We start from the raw sequence: 21,609 nt of genomic DNA on the forward strand, positions 1-21,609 counted from the left end.
TCTTCCTGGGTCAGGCGAGACTTATCCACTTGCATGGCCTCCTCGGCGGGAGGCCCAGGCGTAGATTGCAACGGATACTGTGGGAGAGGTGCCCAAAGATCTAAGTCTTTTTCCTGGCGGAGCTCTTGGTGTCGCTCAGAAAAACGCATGTCAATGCGGGTAGCTCGATGGATGAGTTCTTGCAGGTTGGCAGGAATCTCTCGTGCGGCCAGCACATCCTTGATGCGACTGGATAGGCCTTTTTTAAAGGTCGCGCAGAGAGCCTCATTATTCCAGGATAGTTCAGAAGCAAAAGTACGGAATTGTATGGCGTACTCGCCAACGGAAGAATTACCCTGGACCAGGTTCAACAGGGCAGTCTCGGCAGAAGAAGCTCGGGCTGGCTCCTCGAAGACACTCCGGAGTTCAGCGAAGAAGGCCTGGACTGTGGCTGTGGCAGGATCATTGCGGTCCCAGAGCGGTGTGGCCCAAGACAAGGCCTTTCCTGAAAGAAGGCTTACTACGAACGCCACCTTAGACCGTTCTGAAGGAAACAAGTCCGACAACATCTCCATATGCAGGGAACACTGAGACAAAAATCCACGGCAGAGTTTAGAGTCCCCATCAAATTTGTCCGGCAGGGACAAGCGGAGGTTAGGAGCGGCCACTCGCTGCGGAGGAGGTGCAGGAGCTGGCGGAGGAGATGGTTGCTGCTGTAGCAGAGGCAGAAGTTGCTGTAACATGGCGGTCAACTGCGACAGCTGCTGTCCTTGTTGGGCAATCTGCTGCGATTGCTGAGCGACCACCGTGGGAAGATCAGCGAGACTTGGCAGCGGCACCTCAGCGGGATCCATGGCCGGATCTACTGTCACGATTCGGCTTCCAGGTAGTGGATCCTCTGTGTCAGCGAGGGATTGGCGTGGACCGTGCTAGTGGACCGGTTCTAAGAGGCTACTGGTTTTCACCAGAGCCCGCCGCAAAGCGGGATGGTCTTGCTGCGGCAGTAGCAACCAGGTCGTATCCACTAGCAACGGCTCTACCTCGCTGACTGCTGAGAAGGCGTGGGACAGAAGGACTAGGCAGAGGCAAGGTCAGACGTAGCAGAAGGTCGTGGGCAGGCGGCAAGGTTCGTAGTCAGGATGGGTAGCAGAAGTTCAGGTACACAGGCTTTGGACACACTAAACGCTTTCACTGGCACAAGGCAACAAGATCCGGCAAGGGAGTGCATGGGAGGAGGTCAGATAAAGGCAGGGAGCAGGTGGAAGCCAATTAAGCTAATTGGGCCAGGCACCAATCATTGGTGCACTGGCCCTTTAAGTCTCAGAGAGCTGGCGCGCGCGCGCCCTAGAGAGCAGAGCCGCGCGCGCCAGCACATGACAGCAGGGGACCGGGACGGGTAAGTGACCTGGGATGCGATTCGCGAGCGGGCGCGTCCCGCTGTGCGAATCGCATCCCCAACGGCCAAGACAGTGCAGCGCTCCCGGTCAGCGGGACTGACCGGGGCGCTGCAGGGAGAAAGACGCCGTGAGCGCTCCGGGGAGGAGCGGGGACCCGGAGCGCTAGGCGTAACATCTACCTACAAGGGGGAAGTTGTAGCCACCTACCTAAGGGGGGGGGGTTGGATGGAGAAGCCACCTACCAGATGGGGAGGGACTGAAGCCACCTACCTACCTAAGGGCGGGGGGATGGATGGGGAAGCCACCAACCTAAGGAGGGGAGACTGTAGCCACTTACCTACCTACATGGGGGGAGCTGAAGCTACCTACCTAAGGTGGAGGGATGGAAGGAGAAGCCACCTACCTGGGGGGGGGGGTGGAGAAGCCATGTACCTAAGGGGGGGGATGGAGAAGCTACCTACCTAAGGGGGGGATGGAGAAGCCACGTACCTAAGGGGGGATGGAGAAGCGACCTACCTAAGAGGATGGGGGATGGAGAAGCTACCTACCAAAGGGGAGGGGGAGAAGCCACCTACCTACCTGAGTGGAGGGGGGAAAGAAGCCAACTGCTATATGTGGGCAAAGCGGGGGCCCAACTGCTATATGGGGTCACAGAGGAGGCCTAACTGCTATATGGGGCACAATTAATACGTGAGGCAATATTGATGGGAAGTTTGTATATAGGTAACATAGTAACATAGTTCTTAAGGTTGAAAAAAGACCAAAGTCCATCAAGTTCAACCTATATCCCTAATGAGCCCCTACTGAGTTGATCCAGAGGAAGGCAAAAAAAAAAGCTCATACTAGAGGTAAAAATTCCTTCCCGACTCCAATATGGCAGTCAGAATAAATCCCTGGATCAACGTTCTATCCCTATAAATCTAAAATCCACATCCTGTAATGTGAATGGTGCTGAAGCGAGGAGCCTAAAATGTTTGTCTGGCAGATTCTGTGTAGATAAATCTTGGACCAGGATGATGCTTCATGATGCCCAGGACAAAGGAAGAAGAATGAACAACTCTGATCAAAGAAGACATTACCTGTGATTCACTTGGGGAAGACATTAACTTTGAGTCCCTAACTGAGTCAATTATACGGTCTGCAGTGCCTTAGTAGTGTTGGTATATAGCTAATATTGGTCTCAGTATACAGGATTTGGTCAGTAACAGTATGATGGTAATATGTATGGAGACAATATTCCTCCTTGTATACTGGTATTATTGGTAATAATAGTCAGTATACAGGATTTGATCAGTAACAGTATGATAATAATATGAATGGTGATAATATTCCTCCTTGTATACTGGTTTTATTAGTAATACTGGTCTCAATATTAAAAATTTGGTCAGTAACAGTATGGTGGTAATATTTCCTTCCCTCCTTATACTATTGTTACTTGGTAAATGTATGACTTATTTAGAGGTATACAGTTTTATAATGCATATATTTAAAAAGTAAAATGGCTCCAATATAGTGAATTACAGTGGAAAATGATGTCCTTGATAGATAGATAGATAGATATACAGTGATCCCCCGACCTACGATGGCCCCGACATATGATCAAATCAACATCATTTCAGAGGCCATCGCATGTCGATGTCAGCATCGACATACGATGCTTTTTTATGTCGGGGCCATCGCATTAAGTGCTATCCGGCAGCGCAAAATGCTTAAGCTGCTGCTGGATAGCAGCTTAATGTTCCCCGTGTGGTGCGTTAAGTATTACTTACCCCTCCACGACGCTCCGGGGTGCCCTCCGGGTCCAGCGCTGGTCTTCCGGTGTCTTCTCGGCCCTCTCCGATGACATCAATATGCTGCTGCGCACGTCATCCAATAGGAATGGCGTACGCAGCGGCGTAATGACGTCGCTACGCATGGCCCAGTAAGGCCTTGCGGAAGACAGCAGAGGACCGGAGAAGACAGCGGAACACCGGAGAAGACCAGGAGAGCCCAGCGGAGGCCTGGGGTCACCATCGGGAGCGCGGGGACACCATCGCGAGCGGCGGGGACAGGTGAGTACAGCTTCCTATACTTTACATTGCACAAATCCCTCAACATACGATGGATTCGACAAACGATGGCTCGTTTGGAACGAATTACCATCGTATGTTGAGGGATCACTGTATAGTGCAGTGTAAAGCAATACATCTGCACATGGCTGACGAAATGCTGTCTGCAATTATTTCCAGGGCTGGTTTTCATCCCAGTCCAGCCCTGAACCTGTAAAGCTTTGGTGAACTCCATGCCCAACAGCAGTGCTGAAAAATAATGGTGGTCACACAACATATTGACACTTTGGACCCAATTTGGACATATCCACTTAGAGGTGTACAGACTTTTGTTGCCAAGGTTTAGATATTAATGGCTATGTACATATAAGGAATTACACAAAGGGACAATATGATGGGAAAAAAACGGGATACAGGGGTGAAGATCCTGGTCACATAGTGAACTGTATGTCTGAATAAAATGTAATGCTACAAGAATAGATCACCCCTGTACATATATGGTGTATACATATAGTAAGAGGTAAATACCAGCAAAGGGTTAAATGTATAAAGTATAAAGTGCCACAGTGTATACATAAATAGTAAGAGGTAAATACCAGCAAAGGGTTAAATATATAAAGTATAAAGTGCCACAGTGCAAACAGCATATTATATTAAGGCTAAAACAGCTCCCATAGTTAAACATATACAGAGGACTGAGGCTAGAGAGACAGAATAGAGCACATTAGTGTAAGTAAGAGAAACCACTTTGTGAGAGAGATGTAGCAGCAGACACATACAGTGAAAACAGGACTCACCCCAGCTCCACACCACACCTCCAAAGCGTTTCGCTGGGATAGGCTTTATCCTGGATAAAGCCTATTATATTGTCCCTTTGTGTGACACCTTATATGTACTTTTTAATGTTACTTTTCATATCAATAAAGAATTAATATTTTAATTCAAATTGTTTATTATTTGGAGTTTTGTTCTTGTGCCTTGCACACATACTGTAGGTGTTATATTTAGTCATTTCTGATAAACCTCCACTTCTATATCTTTTGTGCTGGAGCCTACATTGGGGAAAGGGATTTTATAGGTTCATTAATGGCTATGTGCTGAGTTATTTTGAGTAGACAGCAATAACCTCTTAAGGATGCAGGACATATAAGTACATCCTGTACCTGTGATATGAAGCGTGCTCAGGAGCTGGGACCCACGGCTAATGCCCGAGATCGCTGTTGGGGCTGATGTCTGGCGTTTACCGTTTAGACACCACAATCAAATTAAAGGGTTATTCCAGGCAAAAACTTTTTATATATATATATATATATATATATATATCAACTGGCTCTGGAAAGTTAAACAGATTTGTAAATGACTTCTATTAAAAAATCTTAATCCTTCCAATAGTTATTAGCTTCTGAAGTTTTCTGTCTAACTGCTCAATGATGATGTCACGTCCCGGGAGCTGTGCATGATGGGAAAATATCCCCATAGGAGCTGCACAGCTCCTAGGACGTGAGTCATCAGAAAGCAGTTAGACAGAAAACAGCAACTCAACTTCAGAAGCTAATAACTATTGAAAGGATTAAGATTTTTAATAGAAGTAATTTACAAATCTGTTTAACTTTCAGGAGCCAGCTGATATATAAAAAAAAGTTTTGGCCTGGAATAACCCTTTAATTGCGGCTTCTTAAATGGGAAAATTCACACACCAGTAGCTCAGTGGAGCTAATAGGGACATCCGTGGCAAAAACGCAAGTCCCGATCAGCTGAAAGGAGGGCAAGAGGTCTCTTGCCTTCCTCCTTGCCATCTAATCGCCACTTTAATGCTTCAGGAAGCCATTGCAGCCTAGAACAAAGGAGCGCCAATAACTCTGATGAATGCTGTCACAGCATTGTTCAGTGTATGAAATCTTAAGATTGCATGTAATCATAAAGTCCCATCAAAACAAAAATGTTAAAGATAAAAACTACGAATCACGGCACAAAAAATGAGCCCCTATACAGAAAAATAAAAGCGTTAGGCCCCTTTCGCATTGCCGGCAGGCTCTGGCAAATTTTGCCATCAAACTCCCTTTCTTTTTTTTTTTTTGCAGTTTGCCGGCCCAAACATATAAGTACAGTTTGAATACAATAGCCGCCGTTATTTTTGGAGAGAAAAGCCAGAGAAAAAAACGGTTCAAGAACTATTTTTTTCTCCAGCTTTTCTCGATCCTAAAATAACGGGCTTCACACTGCCGGAGACAGCCGGCAGTGTGAACGTAGCCTCATATGGGACAAAAGAGGAAAATTTTAAGCATACTTCATTTCGTACAAACAGTTTATTATAAAAATATATATATTTTTTAAAGTAGTAGAATAAAACAAAACCTATATAAATTGGGTATCATTTTAATCATATGGACCAACAGAATAAATATAATGGCCCTCATTTACTAAAGGAGAACCAACGTTTTTTCTTGGTTATTGTGCCCAAATCTGCGCACAAAATTTATACGCACAACCTACATTTTCAAAAACACTCGGAGAGTTTAATTTAACCTACAAAATGGGTGTGGTTTACTCAAAAATGGGCGTTAACCCGACAAAATGGAAAAATCGCTTGGAGTAATTGTGAAATCCCTCTGAGAAAAGAGTGATTTCTCAACTCTGAGAAACCGACAGCCCAGGGGTCGAGTGAAAATGGAAAAATTGAGTGTTTTTGAGGAAGGGACAGCTGACCATTGTGGTTCATGATTAAATTACTTGCTTTATACTTTAAAAGCATTTTTAACCCCTCAACGCTTTTATGATTAAATTATTAATAGATTTTTTAAATTTATATATATACATTTTTTTTTAATATATATATATTTAAAAAAACTTTTGGGTTGTTAACCCATTAACAATCATGAATGTAAAGTTACATCCTTGTGCAGAGTAACTTACTTTATTTATTTGGTTTAATTTTAATTTTTCCAGTGCGACACTTTTTATTCCCGTGCGACAGAATTTAATATCGTGCGACACAAAAAAAAACGACACATGCGACAGATTAGTAAATCACAAGGAAAAAAAAGACGAGTACACTGAAAAAAAAAAAACTAACCGACACTCCAGTCTTTGTAAATGAGGGCCAATGTTGTCATTTTTACAAAAAAAAAAATGCACAGTGTAGAGACAGAAGCCCACAAAATTAGCAAAATGGCAGGTTTTCTTTTTTTCAATTTTGGGAAATTACAGTTTGGAAAATGACATCTACATATAATCTAATTAACTGAATTATAATATGGTGTACACATTGTTCTATATTCTAGGTTCCTGTGTTATGTGTTTCTCAGGAGATACATGCAGTGTCTCAAGGGGGTGGTTCAACTGTGCTCATGCCCTTAATCCCGAATGATGTATGTACACTTATGATGATAGCCTTGGGAGCATCTCAATACTGTATAATTTATTAAGTTGGAAGGTATTTGGCTTAGGTACACTGAAAAAACAGCACTAGATTCATTTAATCAAAATGCTGAACCTAATGGCCCATTAAAAATGCCTCTTACAGGATAAGAGAGGTAAAGGTAGAGCAGAGAGAAGGTAAAAATCCCTTACCCTGCTATTACTCTCTCTTAAAGGAAAACTCTCAGCCTGTTCACCCACACTAAACCCAATACACTGGGTTATAGTGCGGGTGAACAGGAGTGCAACGAGGGGTCACTTACTTACTTGAATTGAATTGTGCACAGGGGCGGGGCTTCATCAGCTCAATTTACATATCCATTGTTTGTGACTCCACTTTATCCTAGTGAAGTGGAGTCACAGACAATGGATATGTAAATTGAGCTGGCCAAGCCCTGCCTCTTGCTCGCAATTCATTGAATTCAGGAGTGAATGTTCTGGAGGACATATCTCAGGACTACTTTCACCCACACTATAACCCAGAGTATTGAGTTTAGTGTGGGTGAACAGGCTGACAGTTTCTCTATAAAAATTAGTGATATAACCTTGTTATCTCCCAAAAAAATTACACCCATTTCTAACTTTTATGGGGTGATTTATCAAAACATGTGCAGAAGTGAGACAGTTTCCCATTGCAACCACTCAGATGACCACTTTTTTCAGAGGCCTTTTTAAAAATGAAAGAAGCAATCTGATTGGTTGCTAGGGCAATTTTCCTCTGCACAGGTTTTGATAAATCTCCCCATTAGTTTCTAACATTTAACATTGTAAGTCCTCATCAATAAGGCATGGGTTTGCCTGGATGCTTATAGGTGCCCATGCATTCAACCTGACATGGTCCACACTAAAGGCCTAATACACTGCTCAAAAAAAACATAAAGTCAATCACACTTCTGTGAAATCACACTGTCCACTCAGGAAGCAACACTGATTAACAATAAATTTCACATCCTGTTGTGCAAATGGAACAGACAACAGGTGGAAATTATAGGCAATTAGCAAGACACCACCAATAAAGGAGTGGTTCTTCAGGTGGTGACCACAGACCACTTCTAAGTTCCTATGCTTCCTGACTGATGTTTTGGTCACTTTTAAATGCTGGCGGTGCTTTCACTCTAGTGGTAGCGGAGTCTACAACCCACACAAGTGGTTCAGGTAGTGCAGCTCACCCAGGATGGCACGTCAATGCGAGCTGTGGCAAGAAGGTTTGCTGTGTCTGTCAGCGTAGTGTCCAGAGCAAGCAGGCACTGCCAGGAGTAAGGCCAGTACATCAGGAGACGTGGAGGAGGCCCTAGGAGGGCAACAACCCAGCAGGAGGACTGCCAGAGCCCTGCAAAATTACCTCCAGCAGGCTGCAAATGTGCATGTGTCCACTCAAACGGTCTGAAACAGACTGCATGGGGGTGGTATGAGGGCCCGATGTCCACAGGTGGGGGTTGTGCTTACAGCCCAACACCGTGCAGGACGTTATGCATTTGCAAGAGAAACCCAAGATTGGCAAATTCGCCACTGGCGCACTGTGCTCTTCACAGATGAAAGCAGGTTCACGCTGAGCACATGTGACAGACGTGACAGAGTCGGACACACCGTGGAGAACGTTCTGCTGCCTGCAACATCCTCCAACATGACCAGTTTGGCGGTGGGTCAGTATTGGTGTGGGGTGGCAATTCTTTGGGGGACCACACAGCCCTCCATGTGCTTGCCAGAGGTAGCCTGGCCGCCATTAGGTACCACGATGAGATCCTCAGACCCCTTGTGAGACCATATACTGGAGCGGTTGGCCCTGGGTTCCTCCTAATGCAAGACAATGCTAGACCTCATGTGGCTGGAGTGTGTCAGCAGTTCCTTCAAGAGGAAGGCATTGATACTATGGACTGGCCCGTCCGTTCCCCAGACCTGAATCCGATTGAGCACATCTGGGACATCATGTCTCCCTCCATCCACCAACGCCATGTTGCACCACAGACTGTCCAGGAGTTGGCGGATGCTTTAGTCCAGGTCTGGGAGGACATCCCTCAGGAGACCATCCGCCACCTCATCAGGAAAATGCCCAGGTGTTGTAGGGAGGTCATACAGGCACATGGAGGCCACACACACTACTGAGCCTCATTGTGACTTGTTTTAAGGACATTACATCAAAGTTGGATCAGCCTGTAGTGGGGTTTTCCATTTTGATTTTGAGTGTGACTCCATATCCAGACGTCCATGGTTGATAAATTTGATTTCCATTGATATTTTAAGTGTGATTTTGTTGTCAGCATGTTCAACTATTTAAAGATGAAAGTATTTCATACGATTAGTTCATTCATTCAGATCTAGGATGTGTTATCTTACTGTTCCCTTTATTTTTTTAAGCAGTGTATTTTGCTTATCATAGTCTGATAGGGCTATTAAACTAGAAAGGTTTTCTGATACATCAGCCACACAGAGAGTAATTTTGATCTGGATATAATTTATTTTAAAAAAAATTGTGAGACTTTTCAAATATGTTGTATTAAAAATAGATTATGAGAATCTAATTTTATGTTATGGCATGTGTTATACCCAATTCTCACCCAAAATCTATTCACACTTCAGCTAACATGTTACATCACATTTTCTTTTTTTATATAACTGTTTTTTTTATTAAAGAATTTTTCTTTAATACATCACATTTTCTATAGTTGCTCGTGGTTTCTATATTTTTTATATGCATTATTATATATAAAATATGCCTATACACATCAGATGGATGTTGACTAAACCTGCTGATTTTGAAATAACTACATGTCTATCTAATTTGTACGGGGATGTCCTGACAGTCTCACAGAGGCAGAAGGATTTTGGGTTATGCTGGATTTTTACATGTCTTGTTCTTTGTTCAGAGGTATCTGGCAGCAGCTTATTTTTATCTCTCTCCATTGTGGATGGGTATGAATAGCTGAATGGAAGCTACTCTCTGGATCCAGACTCTCCTCTGATGAACACGTTAGCTGAAATGGGGAATAGGGGTGTTGAATTTCAACATACCCAATCTATTGACCAGCAGGGTCATTGGCACTGTCTCTTCCCTGGAGTGTAAGCCAAGCTGCACCTGCATGTTTATTGAAACTGCAAGTTACCATCTATGTCAGATGCTGTTTACACACTACACATGTGGCAATATCAGCATGTGGCAAATCAGTCATCATAACGTCAGATCACTTTTTTTGGCAGATGTTCACACCATGATTTTACTATACGGTTTCAGCATACGGTTTCATAGAAAAATGTATGCAACCGTACAGAAAACCGTACCCATAGACTTCCCATTCAAAACAGTATGCACTATAATGTAAACGGTTTTCTCCGTTTTTCTAACCATATGGTTTTTAACTTTTTTTTTTCCGGACAGAAAACCGTGGCCTACCACGGTTTTTGGGCCGGGTGAAAAACTGTATTAAACTGTATACGTTTCTTTTTTTTAACATGGGAGTCAATGGGAACTGTACAGAACCGTATGTGCGTATGCGTTTTTTGATTAAAAAACGGATGCAACCGGACATCATTTTTCAAATCGTATACTGTTTTCAACCGTATACAGATAAAAATTTGTACACACGTTTTGATACAGTTTAGTCAGGTTTTGAGGAATCTGTTTTTTTTATCAAAAACCTGATACAAAACTGTATTGCAAAACGTGGTGTGAACCTAGCCTTATGCATTCTATATAGTACTTCATAGAACAGGGTGGGCTATTTATATGGATACACCTTAATAAAATGGTAATGGTTGGTGATATTAACTTCCTGTTTGTGGCACATTAGTATATGTGAGGAGGGAAACTTTTCAAGATGGGTGGTGACCATGGCAGCCATTTTGAAGTCGGCCATTTTGAATCCAACTTTTGTTTTTTCAATAGGAAGAGGGTCATGTGACACATCAAACTTATTGGGAATTTCACAAGAAAAACACTGGTATGCTTGGTTTTAACGTAACTTTATTCTTTCATGAGTTATTTACAAGTTTCTCTTTGTTTACAGCCATTGACATGTCGTCGAGGTTAACACGTAAGGAGCGGATAGAAATTGTGTTGATGTCTGGTGAATGCAGTAACCGGTTCATTGTAGCAGATTTCAATGCAAGACACCCTTCGAGACCACCCATCTCCCATGCTACAGTTAGGAAATTGCTTGCTAAGTTTGGAGAAACTGGTTCAGTTTTGGATTTTCCAAAATGTCGATGCATGAAATCTGTCACTAATGAAGAAACATCAGTGGCTGTCCTAGCTTCATTCAGCAAGAGCCCACAGCGTAGCACTCGCCGCATGTCACTGAAGAGTGGCATTAGTCGAACATCCCTTTGGCGGATATTAGCTACTCAAAAATGGCTTTCATGGTTTTCTTGTGAAATTCCCAATAAGTTTGATGTGTCACATGACCCTCTTCCTATAGAAAAAACAAAAGTTGGATTCAAAATGGCCGACTTCAAAATGGCCACCATGGTCACCACCCATCTTGAAAAGTTTCCCCCCTCACATATACTAATGTGCCACAAGTTAATATCCCCAACCATTCCCATTTTATTAAGGTGTATCCATACAAATGGCCCACCCTGTATATCATGTGTTTTTTTTAAACAATTGAATGGATTTAAGACAGGTGTATTATTTTATATTGGGTTTTACAACATTATCCGTGAGATAATCATGTGCTTTGCATATAATACGCTAGTGCTCCAGATGGTGACTAAAATGGATGCCAATTATAGTGGTAGGTTTGCTCTACATTTGGTTATACTTTTGGGCTGGCCTCAGCATTGTAGTGCACTGTATTGGGTTTGGCTGTGTGATTACACTTTGGGGTCCATAAGCCCTACATGTGATTACACTGGGGGTGGGGGGTTGGTCAGTAGGGGGTTCGGTTCAGCTTTTGTTTAAACTGGGGAAGGGGTTCAGCCAATCATGCAATTACACGGGGGGGGGGGAGTTAGACTTGGGGGGTTTGGCAGTGTATGTGATCACACTGTTGTGGCTGACTCTGCATCCCTGCATGTGATTACACGGGGGGGTTCAATGTGTTTACACTGGGGATGGGGGGTCAGCCACTGGGGTGGTTTTGATCTGCATGCAGTTACACTGGGGAAGCACTCTGGATGTGTGTTCATAATTAGTGCTGAGCGAGGTGGGCACTGGATGTGTAACAAGGGCAGAATTATAGTAGCACTTATAATAGTAGTAGTTATGTTCTAGTATTTAGGTAGTTTTTTGAGGGAATTTGTCAGGAGTTTTTAGGCTGCTACACTGTCACCAAAGCAATATTTCAAACAAAAAATGATGTGTACCAATTGGTAATGATGCCTGGTACAGGCCCACTAGGTGGTGCTCCCCGCAATATAAACAAAAAGTATGACACTATGTGAGAAAAAATAGTGGTAAGGGAGGTGCTAAATAAAACGTAACATTTATTCATGTCTTGATAAAATATTTATATAAAATCACATGATAGTGATGAGTAATTAGATCAGCTGGGTACAGTGCCACCAATGCGACACTGATTTATAGAAAGACACTGTTAATAATAGGGATCGACCGATTATTGGTATGGCCGATATTATCGGCCGATAATCACGATTTTGGCCATTATCGGTATCGGCAATTACCTTGCCGATAAGCCGATAATGCCCGCCCCCCGCACCGCGACCGCCCCCCCCCCCCCCCCCCCGCACCGCGATCGCCCAACCCCCCAACCCCCCCCCCACCCCCCCGCCCGACCCGCCGCACCGCGACCGCCCCCCGTAGTGCTGGGCGGTATACCGGTATGGATTTTTGCCCATACCACTATACCGGTCGGGCCCCTCCCCAACCCTCAGAGTCAATAAAAAAAAATTTAACTTACCCGTAATGGGGGTGGTCCGGGCCATCCATCCTTCCTGTAGTGTCCGGAGGCATTCCGGGTGGAGGGTGAACCGGTCTGGGCTGTTCTTCTCCAGGGGTCAACTTCTCCACTACTGGCAGGCTCCGGCCTAGTACGCTGCATAGACGCCGCTACGCCGTGACGTCAGGTGCGTCGCTGCGCACGGGCATCACTGCGCAGCGGCGTCTATGCAGCGTACTAGGCCGGAGTCTGCCCGGAGTGGAGAAGATGACCCCCGGAGAAGAAGGACAGCCCGGACCGGTTTATCCTCCACCCGGAATGCCGCCGGACACTACAGGAAGGTTGGATGGATGGCCCGGACCACCCTGACAGGTAGGGGGAGAGAAGCGGGTGGTGGCAGCGGCGGCCTATGGCACCGCAAAAGCCATTGCAGTGCATTGATTTAAAGCACCTGCTTTAAATCAATGCTCTGCAGCGGTGTCGATGGGGGGATAAATAGCCGATAACTTATACCGGAATATCGGTATAAGTTATCGGCTATCGGCCCTAACCTCCACCGATTATCGGTATCGGCCCTAAAAAAACGATATCGGTCGATCCCTAGTTAATAACACAAGTCATCTCCTAAATCCATCAGGAGAAAGGAACCCCTATTGAATCCTCTCTATTCCCAACGCGTTTCTGGTGCCCCTATTGGTATAGCGCCTTCCTCAAGGAAATTTTAAAGGGGGTATCACATGCCCATACAACATCTGCTTTACAGCCAGCAAAGTAAACAAAATATTCATATATAGTTTACTACATATGTACTGGGCTCAAAATACATTACAAGATCCAGACAGCGCTTTCAGGATCTCTGCTGTATACTCAGCACTGAAGTGCTGTACGATTAAGCTAATCTTCTCCTGGTTACACTCCAAGCTGAAACAAGCCAGCATCTCTGCTACTGCAGAACGCAGCGCTCCCGGAGTGTAACCAGGAGAAGATCAGCTTAATCATACAGCACTTCAGGGCTGAGTATACAGCAGAAATCCTGAAAGTGCTTATCACAACACTGCAACAGAGAGGGGAGATAGAGGGAAATATCTTATGTATCCGGGTAGGAACCCTGTACCACCGAAACAATAACTTGGAATGAACCCATTGAGCTCCTGGGCAGTAAGCTCCTTCCTGATTCAGGAACTGTGTTTTATAAAAGTTTCCCTTATGTAGCATTTGTGGGCTTTCCAAATTTGGCGAGACATCTGGCATGGCTTTAGAGGCAAAAAAAATTTCAAGGTACGAACAAATCAAATCCATCACAGTCGGATTTTGGCGCTGGCAGTCCTCATTTTACCACCAGTGCCAGGCAGACCGACAAGCCGAAGAAAACTCAATCTGCAACGAGATCAGAGTGTGATCCAAAAATGAGATGGTATTTTTACGTGCCGAAAGTACAACACACGTGGCCGAAAAGCAAGTGAGAATGAGAAAGGAAAATGTAGCCCAGATGAGAGTAAAGATTGTGTGGAAGAGAAAAGAAAGTAAAATCCTTATCTGAAGGACGAAGCAATCTCCAAACATCCATTGACTGATCCAGAGACTGCTTCGCCCTCCAAAGGGCTGGGAAAGAAAAATATGAGTGATAACCAAAAAAATCACAAAGCTGATCTGGCTATGTTTGATATAAATTGATATAAATATTACAGAAAGTAAAAGTGAAACTTTGTCTATGCGATACAAGATAAATATATAGAGAGGAGGCACAAATAGCTCGATGTCACCACTCAAGTCCACAAACAATACAACACACCAAAGGTCACATTAATACACATAATGGAGATGAAAACAAACAATTCTCAAGTGTGTTGTAATTCCCATAATAATGCTACTGTCAAATTTGGCTTCATTAGATCCCTTTAGCTATGGAAGCTATTTGAAAATATAGTAGTACGAATTTTACATTTTCCAGTGTAGACAGCTTTTACAATCTCAATGTCCAGCCCGACAGTCTGCGGTAAAAAATGGAAAAATGATCCTATAGTTCAAGTGGGATTCGTTTTGTGCCCTATGTCAACAGTTGACATGTCCCCCTGCATCAGAAAGAAAAAGATTTACCTGTTGAGCTAGGGATTCAGTAGAGGTGCTGTGTCTAGCAAAAAAGAACTTGTCAGACACACACAATATATGTGAATGCACCCTGAGAAGGCAATATATGCAACATAGATGCCTTAGTATAGCACACTGCTTTAAATGGCTCTGTACCATATGATTCAGCTGACAATGGTGACACTGATCTAACTAACGTTAAGATGACAAGACTAAACCGAAGCTTGTCTTGTTTCCTTGTCTAATGCCAAATGATCATGACACACAAAAACATATAAAATACCTGGTAAGCTCTTCTTTAATCTTCAACGGTTCATGAGGGTAGAATTTCACTCTAAAGCACATGGTGTATGGTGGATGAGCTGAAACGTTATAAAACAAAACAAACAAAAAAAAAAGCATGAGAACAGCGCAGGGTAAAGTTGCTTGATGAAAATGCAGGAAAGGTTTCTTTACAGTAAGTGAAATGGTTTTAAGGGTATTCCAAGCCAGAGCAGTAAATAAAAGCATGCTAGAAAAGCCTCAATGAGTTTGCAGATAACTTAAAGGGGTTAACCAGCACTACCACAGTATAGCAGATAAGTGTCTGATTGCGAAGGATCTGAGTGCTGGGACCCCCTGCGATCTGAAGAAAGAGTACTTGGCTCTCCCTTCTGCATAGAGTTGTGGATGGCACACGCCCCATTCATCTGCCATAGCAGCACTGGAGACACCCAGGTACCCAAGAACCGTACTCTATTTTTGGCACTCCCACAGACAGTGGATGGAGTGTGTACCGTCCACCATTCCATGCAGCATGTGGAGCCAGGGCCTCATTCTGCAGATCACAGGTGGTCTTAGCTGTTTGACCCCCATGAATAGACACTTTTCCACTATCCTGTGGAAAGGAGATAGGTTATGTGTTTGATAACCTCTTTAAGAAATATGTAATGTCACAAGCAGCTATGAAATATGACATCTATATCCTATCATTTCCAGTGCCTCCTAAATGAGAGCCCAATTGTTAAAAACAAAAAAGCAACTACTTCAAACTTATAATCCTACCCTAAACAATGACGCCAAACCATACTTTTTCCCAGAGGCAGTAGATGGTATATGGTATAAGGCAGTGTTTCCCAACCCAGTCCTCAAGGCACACCAACAGTCCAGGATTTTAATTTTTCCCTGTTCTATTCCAATGGAGTAACTGAAAAACCCGGAATGTTGGTGTGCCTTGAGGACAGGGTTAGGAAACACTGGTATAAGGGGTCCACAAGTAGATGCCTACAATCTACTAACTTCTGTAAAGGCTAAGCAGTTGTTTGTCACCAAAAAGCTCTTTTACACTACTGTTTTCTCTTTCTATCAGGGGTTTCAGTATAGAATCATCTGCAAAGGAACAATGCAGGCTTCATGGTTTATGCTTCACATACAATGTTGTCTGGGCTACATTCGGTTTAGCATTTTGACCCGTTTTAATTAAATATATTTAGGTATTTAAAATACAAAACTGGGAAAATCAATTAGAAAATAATATTATTGTTATTATTCAAGAGACAGGTAAATACACACTACTTTGTAATGTACTCAATGTATGATGTAGCATATAAGAACTACTTTCTGGGATGACAAATCATAAATTCCACCCGATGAATGTTTTGTTTGAAATCACCCACATTTATTAGCTTTAATGTAAAGTGTATGGGCACCTTTATGTGCAAAGTGGATAAGTTTTTTAACAGACAATGGTCCAGATTTATCAATCTATTTGAGAGAAAAACTGGAGTGATTTTCCCACAACAACCAATCACAGCTCAGCTTTCATATCTTAAGCTCTAGTAAAGTGAACGTTAAGCTGTAATTGGCTGCTGTGGGCACATCATTTCAGTGTGTCAATATTTGAGGCACCAGGTGGGAGGCTGTACCTAATAACCACAGAGGAAAACACACTGGGAAAAAATTCTAATTTGCTTAGTTTTTTTGCTACACATACATTGCTAAAGTTATTCATAGACAGTTTTTTCCAGTGTGAAATGTATCATTAGTTGGACACCTTCTATTTTATGGCCTGTGCACTTATAGTAGCTAATAGTACATGAACCATAATAATACACTATCCCTTGATTGAACCTTAAAAATAAACCACCCCCTCAATGGCATCAGAATAAAGAGTCACATTTAATAAATATAATTTAGACCTGTCAAAAAGCCTAAGTCAGAATGAGACACGTACAATCTCTAAAGAGTTGCAAAATTATTAGCAGTTTGCAGGCTGGGAAAAAATATAAATAATATAGCTATTGCTCGCAGATCAACCTCCTGATCTCTGTAGAATGACCTCTAAAAAGTTCATCAAGCACACTCAGACACCTTTCCCATTCATCCATTGTTGCCTATGTCTGTGGGGCCTGCTCCAACACATGTTTATAAATGCTGTTAAAGACAGCTCCGTCAAATTGACAACCCTCATAACAATGCAGAAAAAATGTAATAAAAATAAAATTACAATAAAAAAATAGATACAGATAAGAAAAAACAACATGTTTCAGTATCTAGCTCTAATCTAAAAAATGTAGGTGATTTATTCATTTTAAGTAATTTTTACAGTTTCAGTATCTTTATCATGTTTGTTTTCATATGTTCCCTCTGTGCTGCTGAGCATGGGCTCTAGGACAGGCCCTTCAAAACAGGGTGTTGCGACACATCAGTGTGTCGGCGGCAAACCCCAGGTGTGTTGCAAGACCGTTTGGTGATACAGGGGGGCCGGGAATTAAAATGGCACAAGAGGGATAGGGGGGGGGGGGGGGAAATAAAATGGAATGAGGGGGGATGATGTGGCACAGGGGGGGGATCAAAGGGGGCAAAGAAATTATGTGGCACACAGGGCAGAGGGGGATCAATTGCACAGGGGGTGATTGAGGGGGATATGACCGGCACAGAGGGTGATAAAGGTGGAAATGGCACAGGTGAGGGTCAAGGAAGGGAAAGCTATGGCACACAGGGTGATGGGGGTGAATGAAATGGCAAGGGGGGTATGAAGAGTTTGAGGGAAAATGAGGATAATGAATGGGGTAATGAAATGGCATAGGTGTGTAGCAGTCCCATTTGTAATGCTGACACTGGATACTGGTAACATGTTGTGCATTGAAGATGCCTAGCGTGACCCGTGCAATTGGCTGTAGAGTGAGGAGTGTGTCACCAAACTATACCTGTCACCAACATGAAAAGTTTGGAAAGCTCTGTTCTAGGAAGAATCGGTCTCTCTCTCTCTCTCTCTCTCTCTCTCTCTCTCTCTCTCTCTCTCATAGTCTTTTCTTACATCTCCCGCTGAAGGAGTCTTCTAACCTTTACAGACATACTACTGCAGAGGCTTGGGCCCTTCCTTTTCAAGTAGGCCAGAAGACTACTTCTATTAGCTGCCTTGCAGTAAACAGAGGATCACAGAGCTGGCTGTGGGGAGCGCTTTGAGCAGTTTATGACACCATCAGAACTTAGCTTACTGCATAGACATGCACTTTGTTTTATACTTTAAACACCAAGTGGCACCAAATGAAATCACTAGATTATCATAAATAATCACTAGATTATTTTTAAATTAAGCATCAAAATGGGAAACATTGTTAAATTTTTATTTTCTATACAATGAATATGCCATTATTTAATAGTGGGACAACACCTTTAAACATGACCAACACACTGCTATGTTGCAAACTTACCAGGCAACTGGGTAAATACAATATATGTGAATAAAATCCATGAATATTCTAGTCAAAAAAAGAAGTTGCAGAAGATTCTGGGAGGGTGTCTAAATGCATTTTCTAAACTCTTACGGGGGTATTCCTATCAAACATTTATGGCATATACACTGGATAGATATGGGTCCCATGCTTATCAATACAATAGGAGGCAAACATTGAAAACTTTAGGTAACTTTAATGTCACAGTTTTCTACACAATATTCCTATCCCCACCATATACATGAAAGAACCACTATGACGGATCAAAATGTAACTCCTATGCAATGTACTTCAGAGAGGAAAGTAACACTAATTTCAGCCACACACTAGTTGCTACACAGTAACAAGGTATGCATTGAATAGGACACCACAGATGTGCACCACATAGGAGAAAACTGCAATTTGTAGTCACCCATTTATGTTTAAATTTAGCAGCGCAGCCCCTGGAATAACAGGGGAAGGATCTTGGTAAACAGCTGAGTTACCACAGTTCTCAGTGTTATATTTAAGGCACAAAGCAGTAATTCTTTCTTATAATCACAGCTTATCTCTTCTATGCTGTTTATGGGGAAGATAATTGCAGAGATGCTGCACATCACCTTAGGGGTGTTCTCTATTCCACTTGTTACTCTGCTTGTGTTGAGAGTATATTTAGATCCATTTGATTTATAATTTAGACTTCACTTTGATCTAAATCCATAGGTCTACATTATGTGCAGTGTACATAAAGGGTTTTGTTCTTCTTGAGCTAAAAAATAATGTTTTTACTGTGTCCTTTTATTTTTTTAGGAGGCTATATTTGTGTAGTGTCCCCATAAAGGGAACCAAGTAGTAGAGTTTACCATATATAACGCTTGGTTATATATGGTAAAATCTTTATCCTCACCATCCCAGTGGAGCCCCCAGGGACAGTGAGGATTTGAAGATTGTAAGTCTCCCCTGCCGCCCCGTAAGTACTCCCTTGGGTGGGGAGCTATACTTACCTAGACTTGTCGCTCCAGCCGTAGTGATGCCCTCTCGGCGTGATTGATGCCCCCTTGGTGCTTCATCACTCTGCTGCCTAAGCAGACAGAGCAGAGTGGTGATGTGGGCTGTCAATCACGCCAAGGGGTGCATCACTATAGCTGGAACAACAGGATTAGGTAAGTATAGCTCCCCGCCCAGGGGACTACTTATGGGGTGGCAGGGGAGATTTAAAGACTTCATATCCTCCCCATACCTGGGGGCAAAAACGTCACACGGGGAAGGTAAGGATAAATAATTTTTCATATATAACGCGTTGCCAAGAGTTATATATGGTAAAATCTAATGATTGGTTCCAGGGGCGTTGCTAGGTCTCCAAAAGACACAGGGCTAGAGCCCATAGCCCAACCATGCCCCCTAGCCACACCCTCAGACACTCCCTAACCACACCCTGACACACCCCGATCACCTAGCTATAAATTTACATTTTGAGAATGCCTCTAAGAGCAATGGTTGATGTAATGTGATCATAAATCATCAATTTTGGTGTTTGGAATTCTTTTAAGTTTACTCCATCCGTGGGATAATAATAATAAAATATATTTTCAAAGACCGGATATTTATGCCAGATATATAGTGTTTTTTATTGTATTTTTACATTTTTTAATAGGAAAAGGTGACTATTTTTATTTTCATTGGGGGGGGGGGGGGGTTTATATATTTTTTTTTCGACCTGGCTGGCAAATAAAGGGGAGCATCATGCATATTTTTTTCTTTTTTAATCCCCTAGGGACATGCGCAGTAAATGTACGCTGTTAAGTCTGTGCCGCAAGGAGGTGCTCTTCTCCCCCAGCCCGTGCCTAGCCAAGCCTGAAGGGCTGAAATCTTCTGAGACCGCAGCTATGCACGAAGGGCAGGAGGAAAGCGGAGCTGACAGGCACCAGGAGCATCATGTCACTTCCCAGAAGCCAGTTAGCCCAATCCCCCCCCAGCAATGCCCCTGCTTGGTTCCCTTTAAAGAAAGCCTCTGCATAGAGCACAATGGTCCTCAAAATGTACACTATATTTATGAAACCTAAACATTTTTTCTAACACAATTGTGGCACTGCCTTTAAGTCTCACAATGGCCCAGGTTTACTAATCTAAAAAAGATTTATCGAGTGTTCTTATTAGGTTTTTCCTAATTTTGCACTAAGGCCCTCAAAGAAGTCCTTTGTCCACTGGGAGTTTACTAGGCGGTTTCATGGCACAATGAAACCCACATGGTGTTTGTGCCTTTCTGACCAACTTTAAATTGGTCTGTTTCCACATTAGTGGCGTGATTGGTGCAATTTGCCGTGGCGTACATCAGCACAAGTAGGTGCACAGAGTCAAATGAGAAAAAATAGCCAAAAACACTAAGCAAGAATCAGAAGATAATAAACCTAGCGGGATGAGAAATTAAAACTGAAACGTGGAGTGACTTTGAAAACCAGACATTCTTAGTAAATCTGGGCCAATGTGCATCTTATTTATCACAGATTTCTACAACATTGCTCAAAAGCTTGCTTCATATTCTACAAATAACCTGACTCATGCTGTTGAACTAATACTGACTGATGCCTGGCATAAAGACAGTATACCCATTCTTCCAGCCTTGATTGATCTTTCCTGGTTGCAGGAGAGATCTATCAAACAAGACAGGAGGGGCAGAGCAGAAGCCACCTGCCGATGACTCATGGTTCATGCAGCATTTAGGTTTCCTTTAAGGGTACGTTCAGACGAGTGGATTTTCCGCGCGTATTTCGCTACGGATCCACCACTGAAGGACCTCTATATGCTGCCTTTACATGTGCATGCTCGAAGCGGCAATATGCCGCTACAAGCAGACACACTGCGATGTGCGAGTCGCCACGCATATGCCCAGTATACTTGCACATCGCGGCAGGTCTCGGCCTAGCTCATTGAGCAGGGGGAGTGGCCGCGATGTCTGCGAGTAAACCGCGCATGCGCGGCGACTCGCACATCGCTTCAGTGTGTCTGCACGTAGCAGCGTAATGCCGCTCCGAGCAGGCACATCTAAAGGCACCATACAGAGGTCGTTCTGCGGCGGATCTGCAGCATAAAAGATACTGTAAATCCGCTCGTCTCGACGTACCCTTAATGAGGATTTTGACTTTTTTTACAC

At 43.3% G+C, this 21,609-nt stretch overlaps 1 protein-coding gene across 5 annotated transcripts in view; it reads right to left on the minus strand.

Moving 5' to 3' along the window:
• FRMD3 (FERM domain containing 3) overlaps positions 1–21,609 on the minus strand; it is a 231,577-nt gene that overhangs the window by 76,242 nt on the left and 133,726 nt on the right. For 2 of the 5 annotated variants that reach the window (XM_056523855.1, XM_056523847.1), the window contains exon 4: positions 15,047–15,125. The exons of the other annotated variants lie outside the window; for them this stretch is intronic. In XM_056523855.1, the coding sequence (XP_056379830.1) occupies positions 15,047–15,125 (79 nt within the window). The remainder of the gene's footprint in view (positions 1–15,046; positions 15,126–21,609) is intronic. 5 annotated transcript variants of the gene reach the window in all.

This window comes from Hyla sarda, chromosome 1 (assembly GCF_029499605.1).
Source record: "Hyla sarda isolate aHylSar1 chromosome 1, aHylSar1.hap1, whole genome shotgun sequence".
Classification (NCBI taxonomy): domain Eukaryota; kingdom Metazoa; phylum Chordata; class Amphibia; order Anura; family Hylidae; genus Hyla; species Hyla sarda.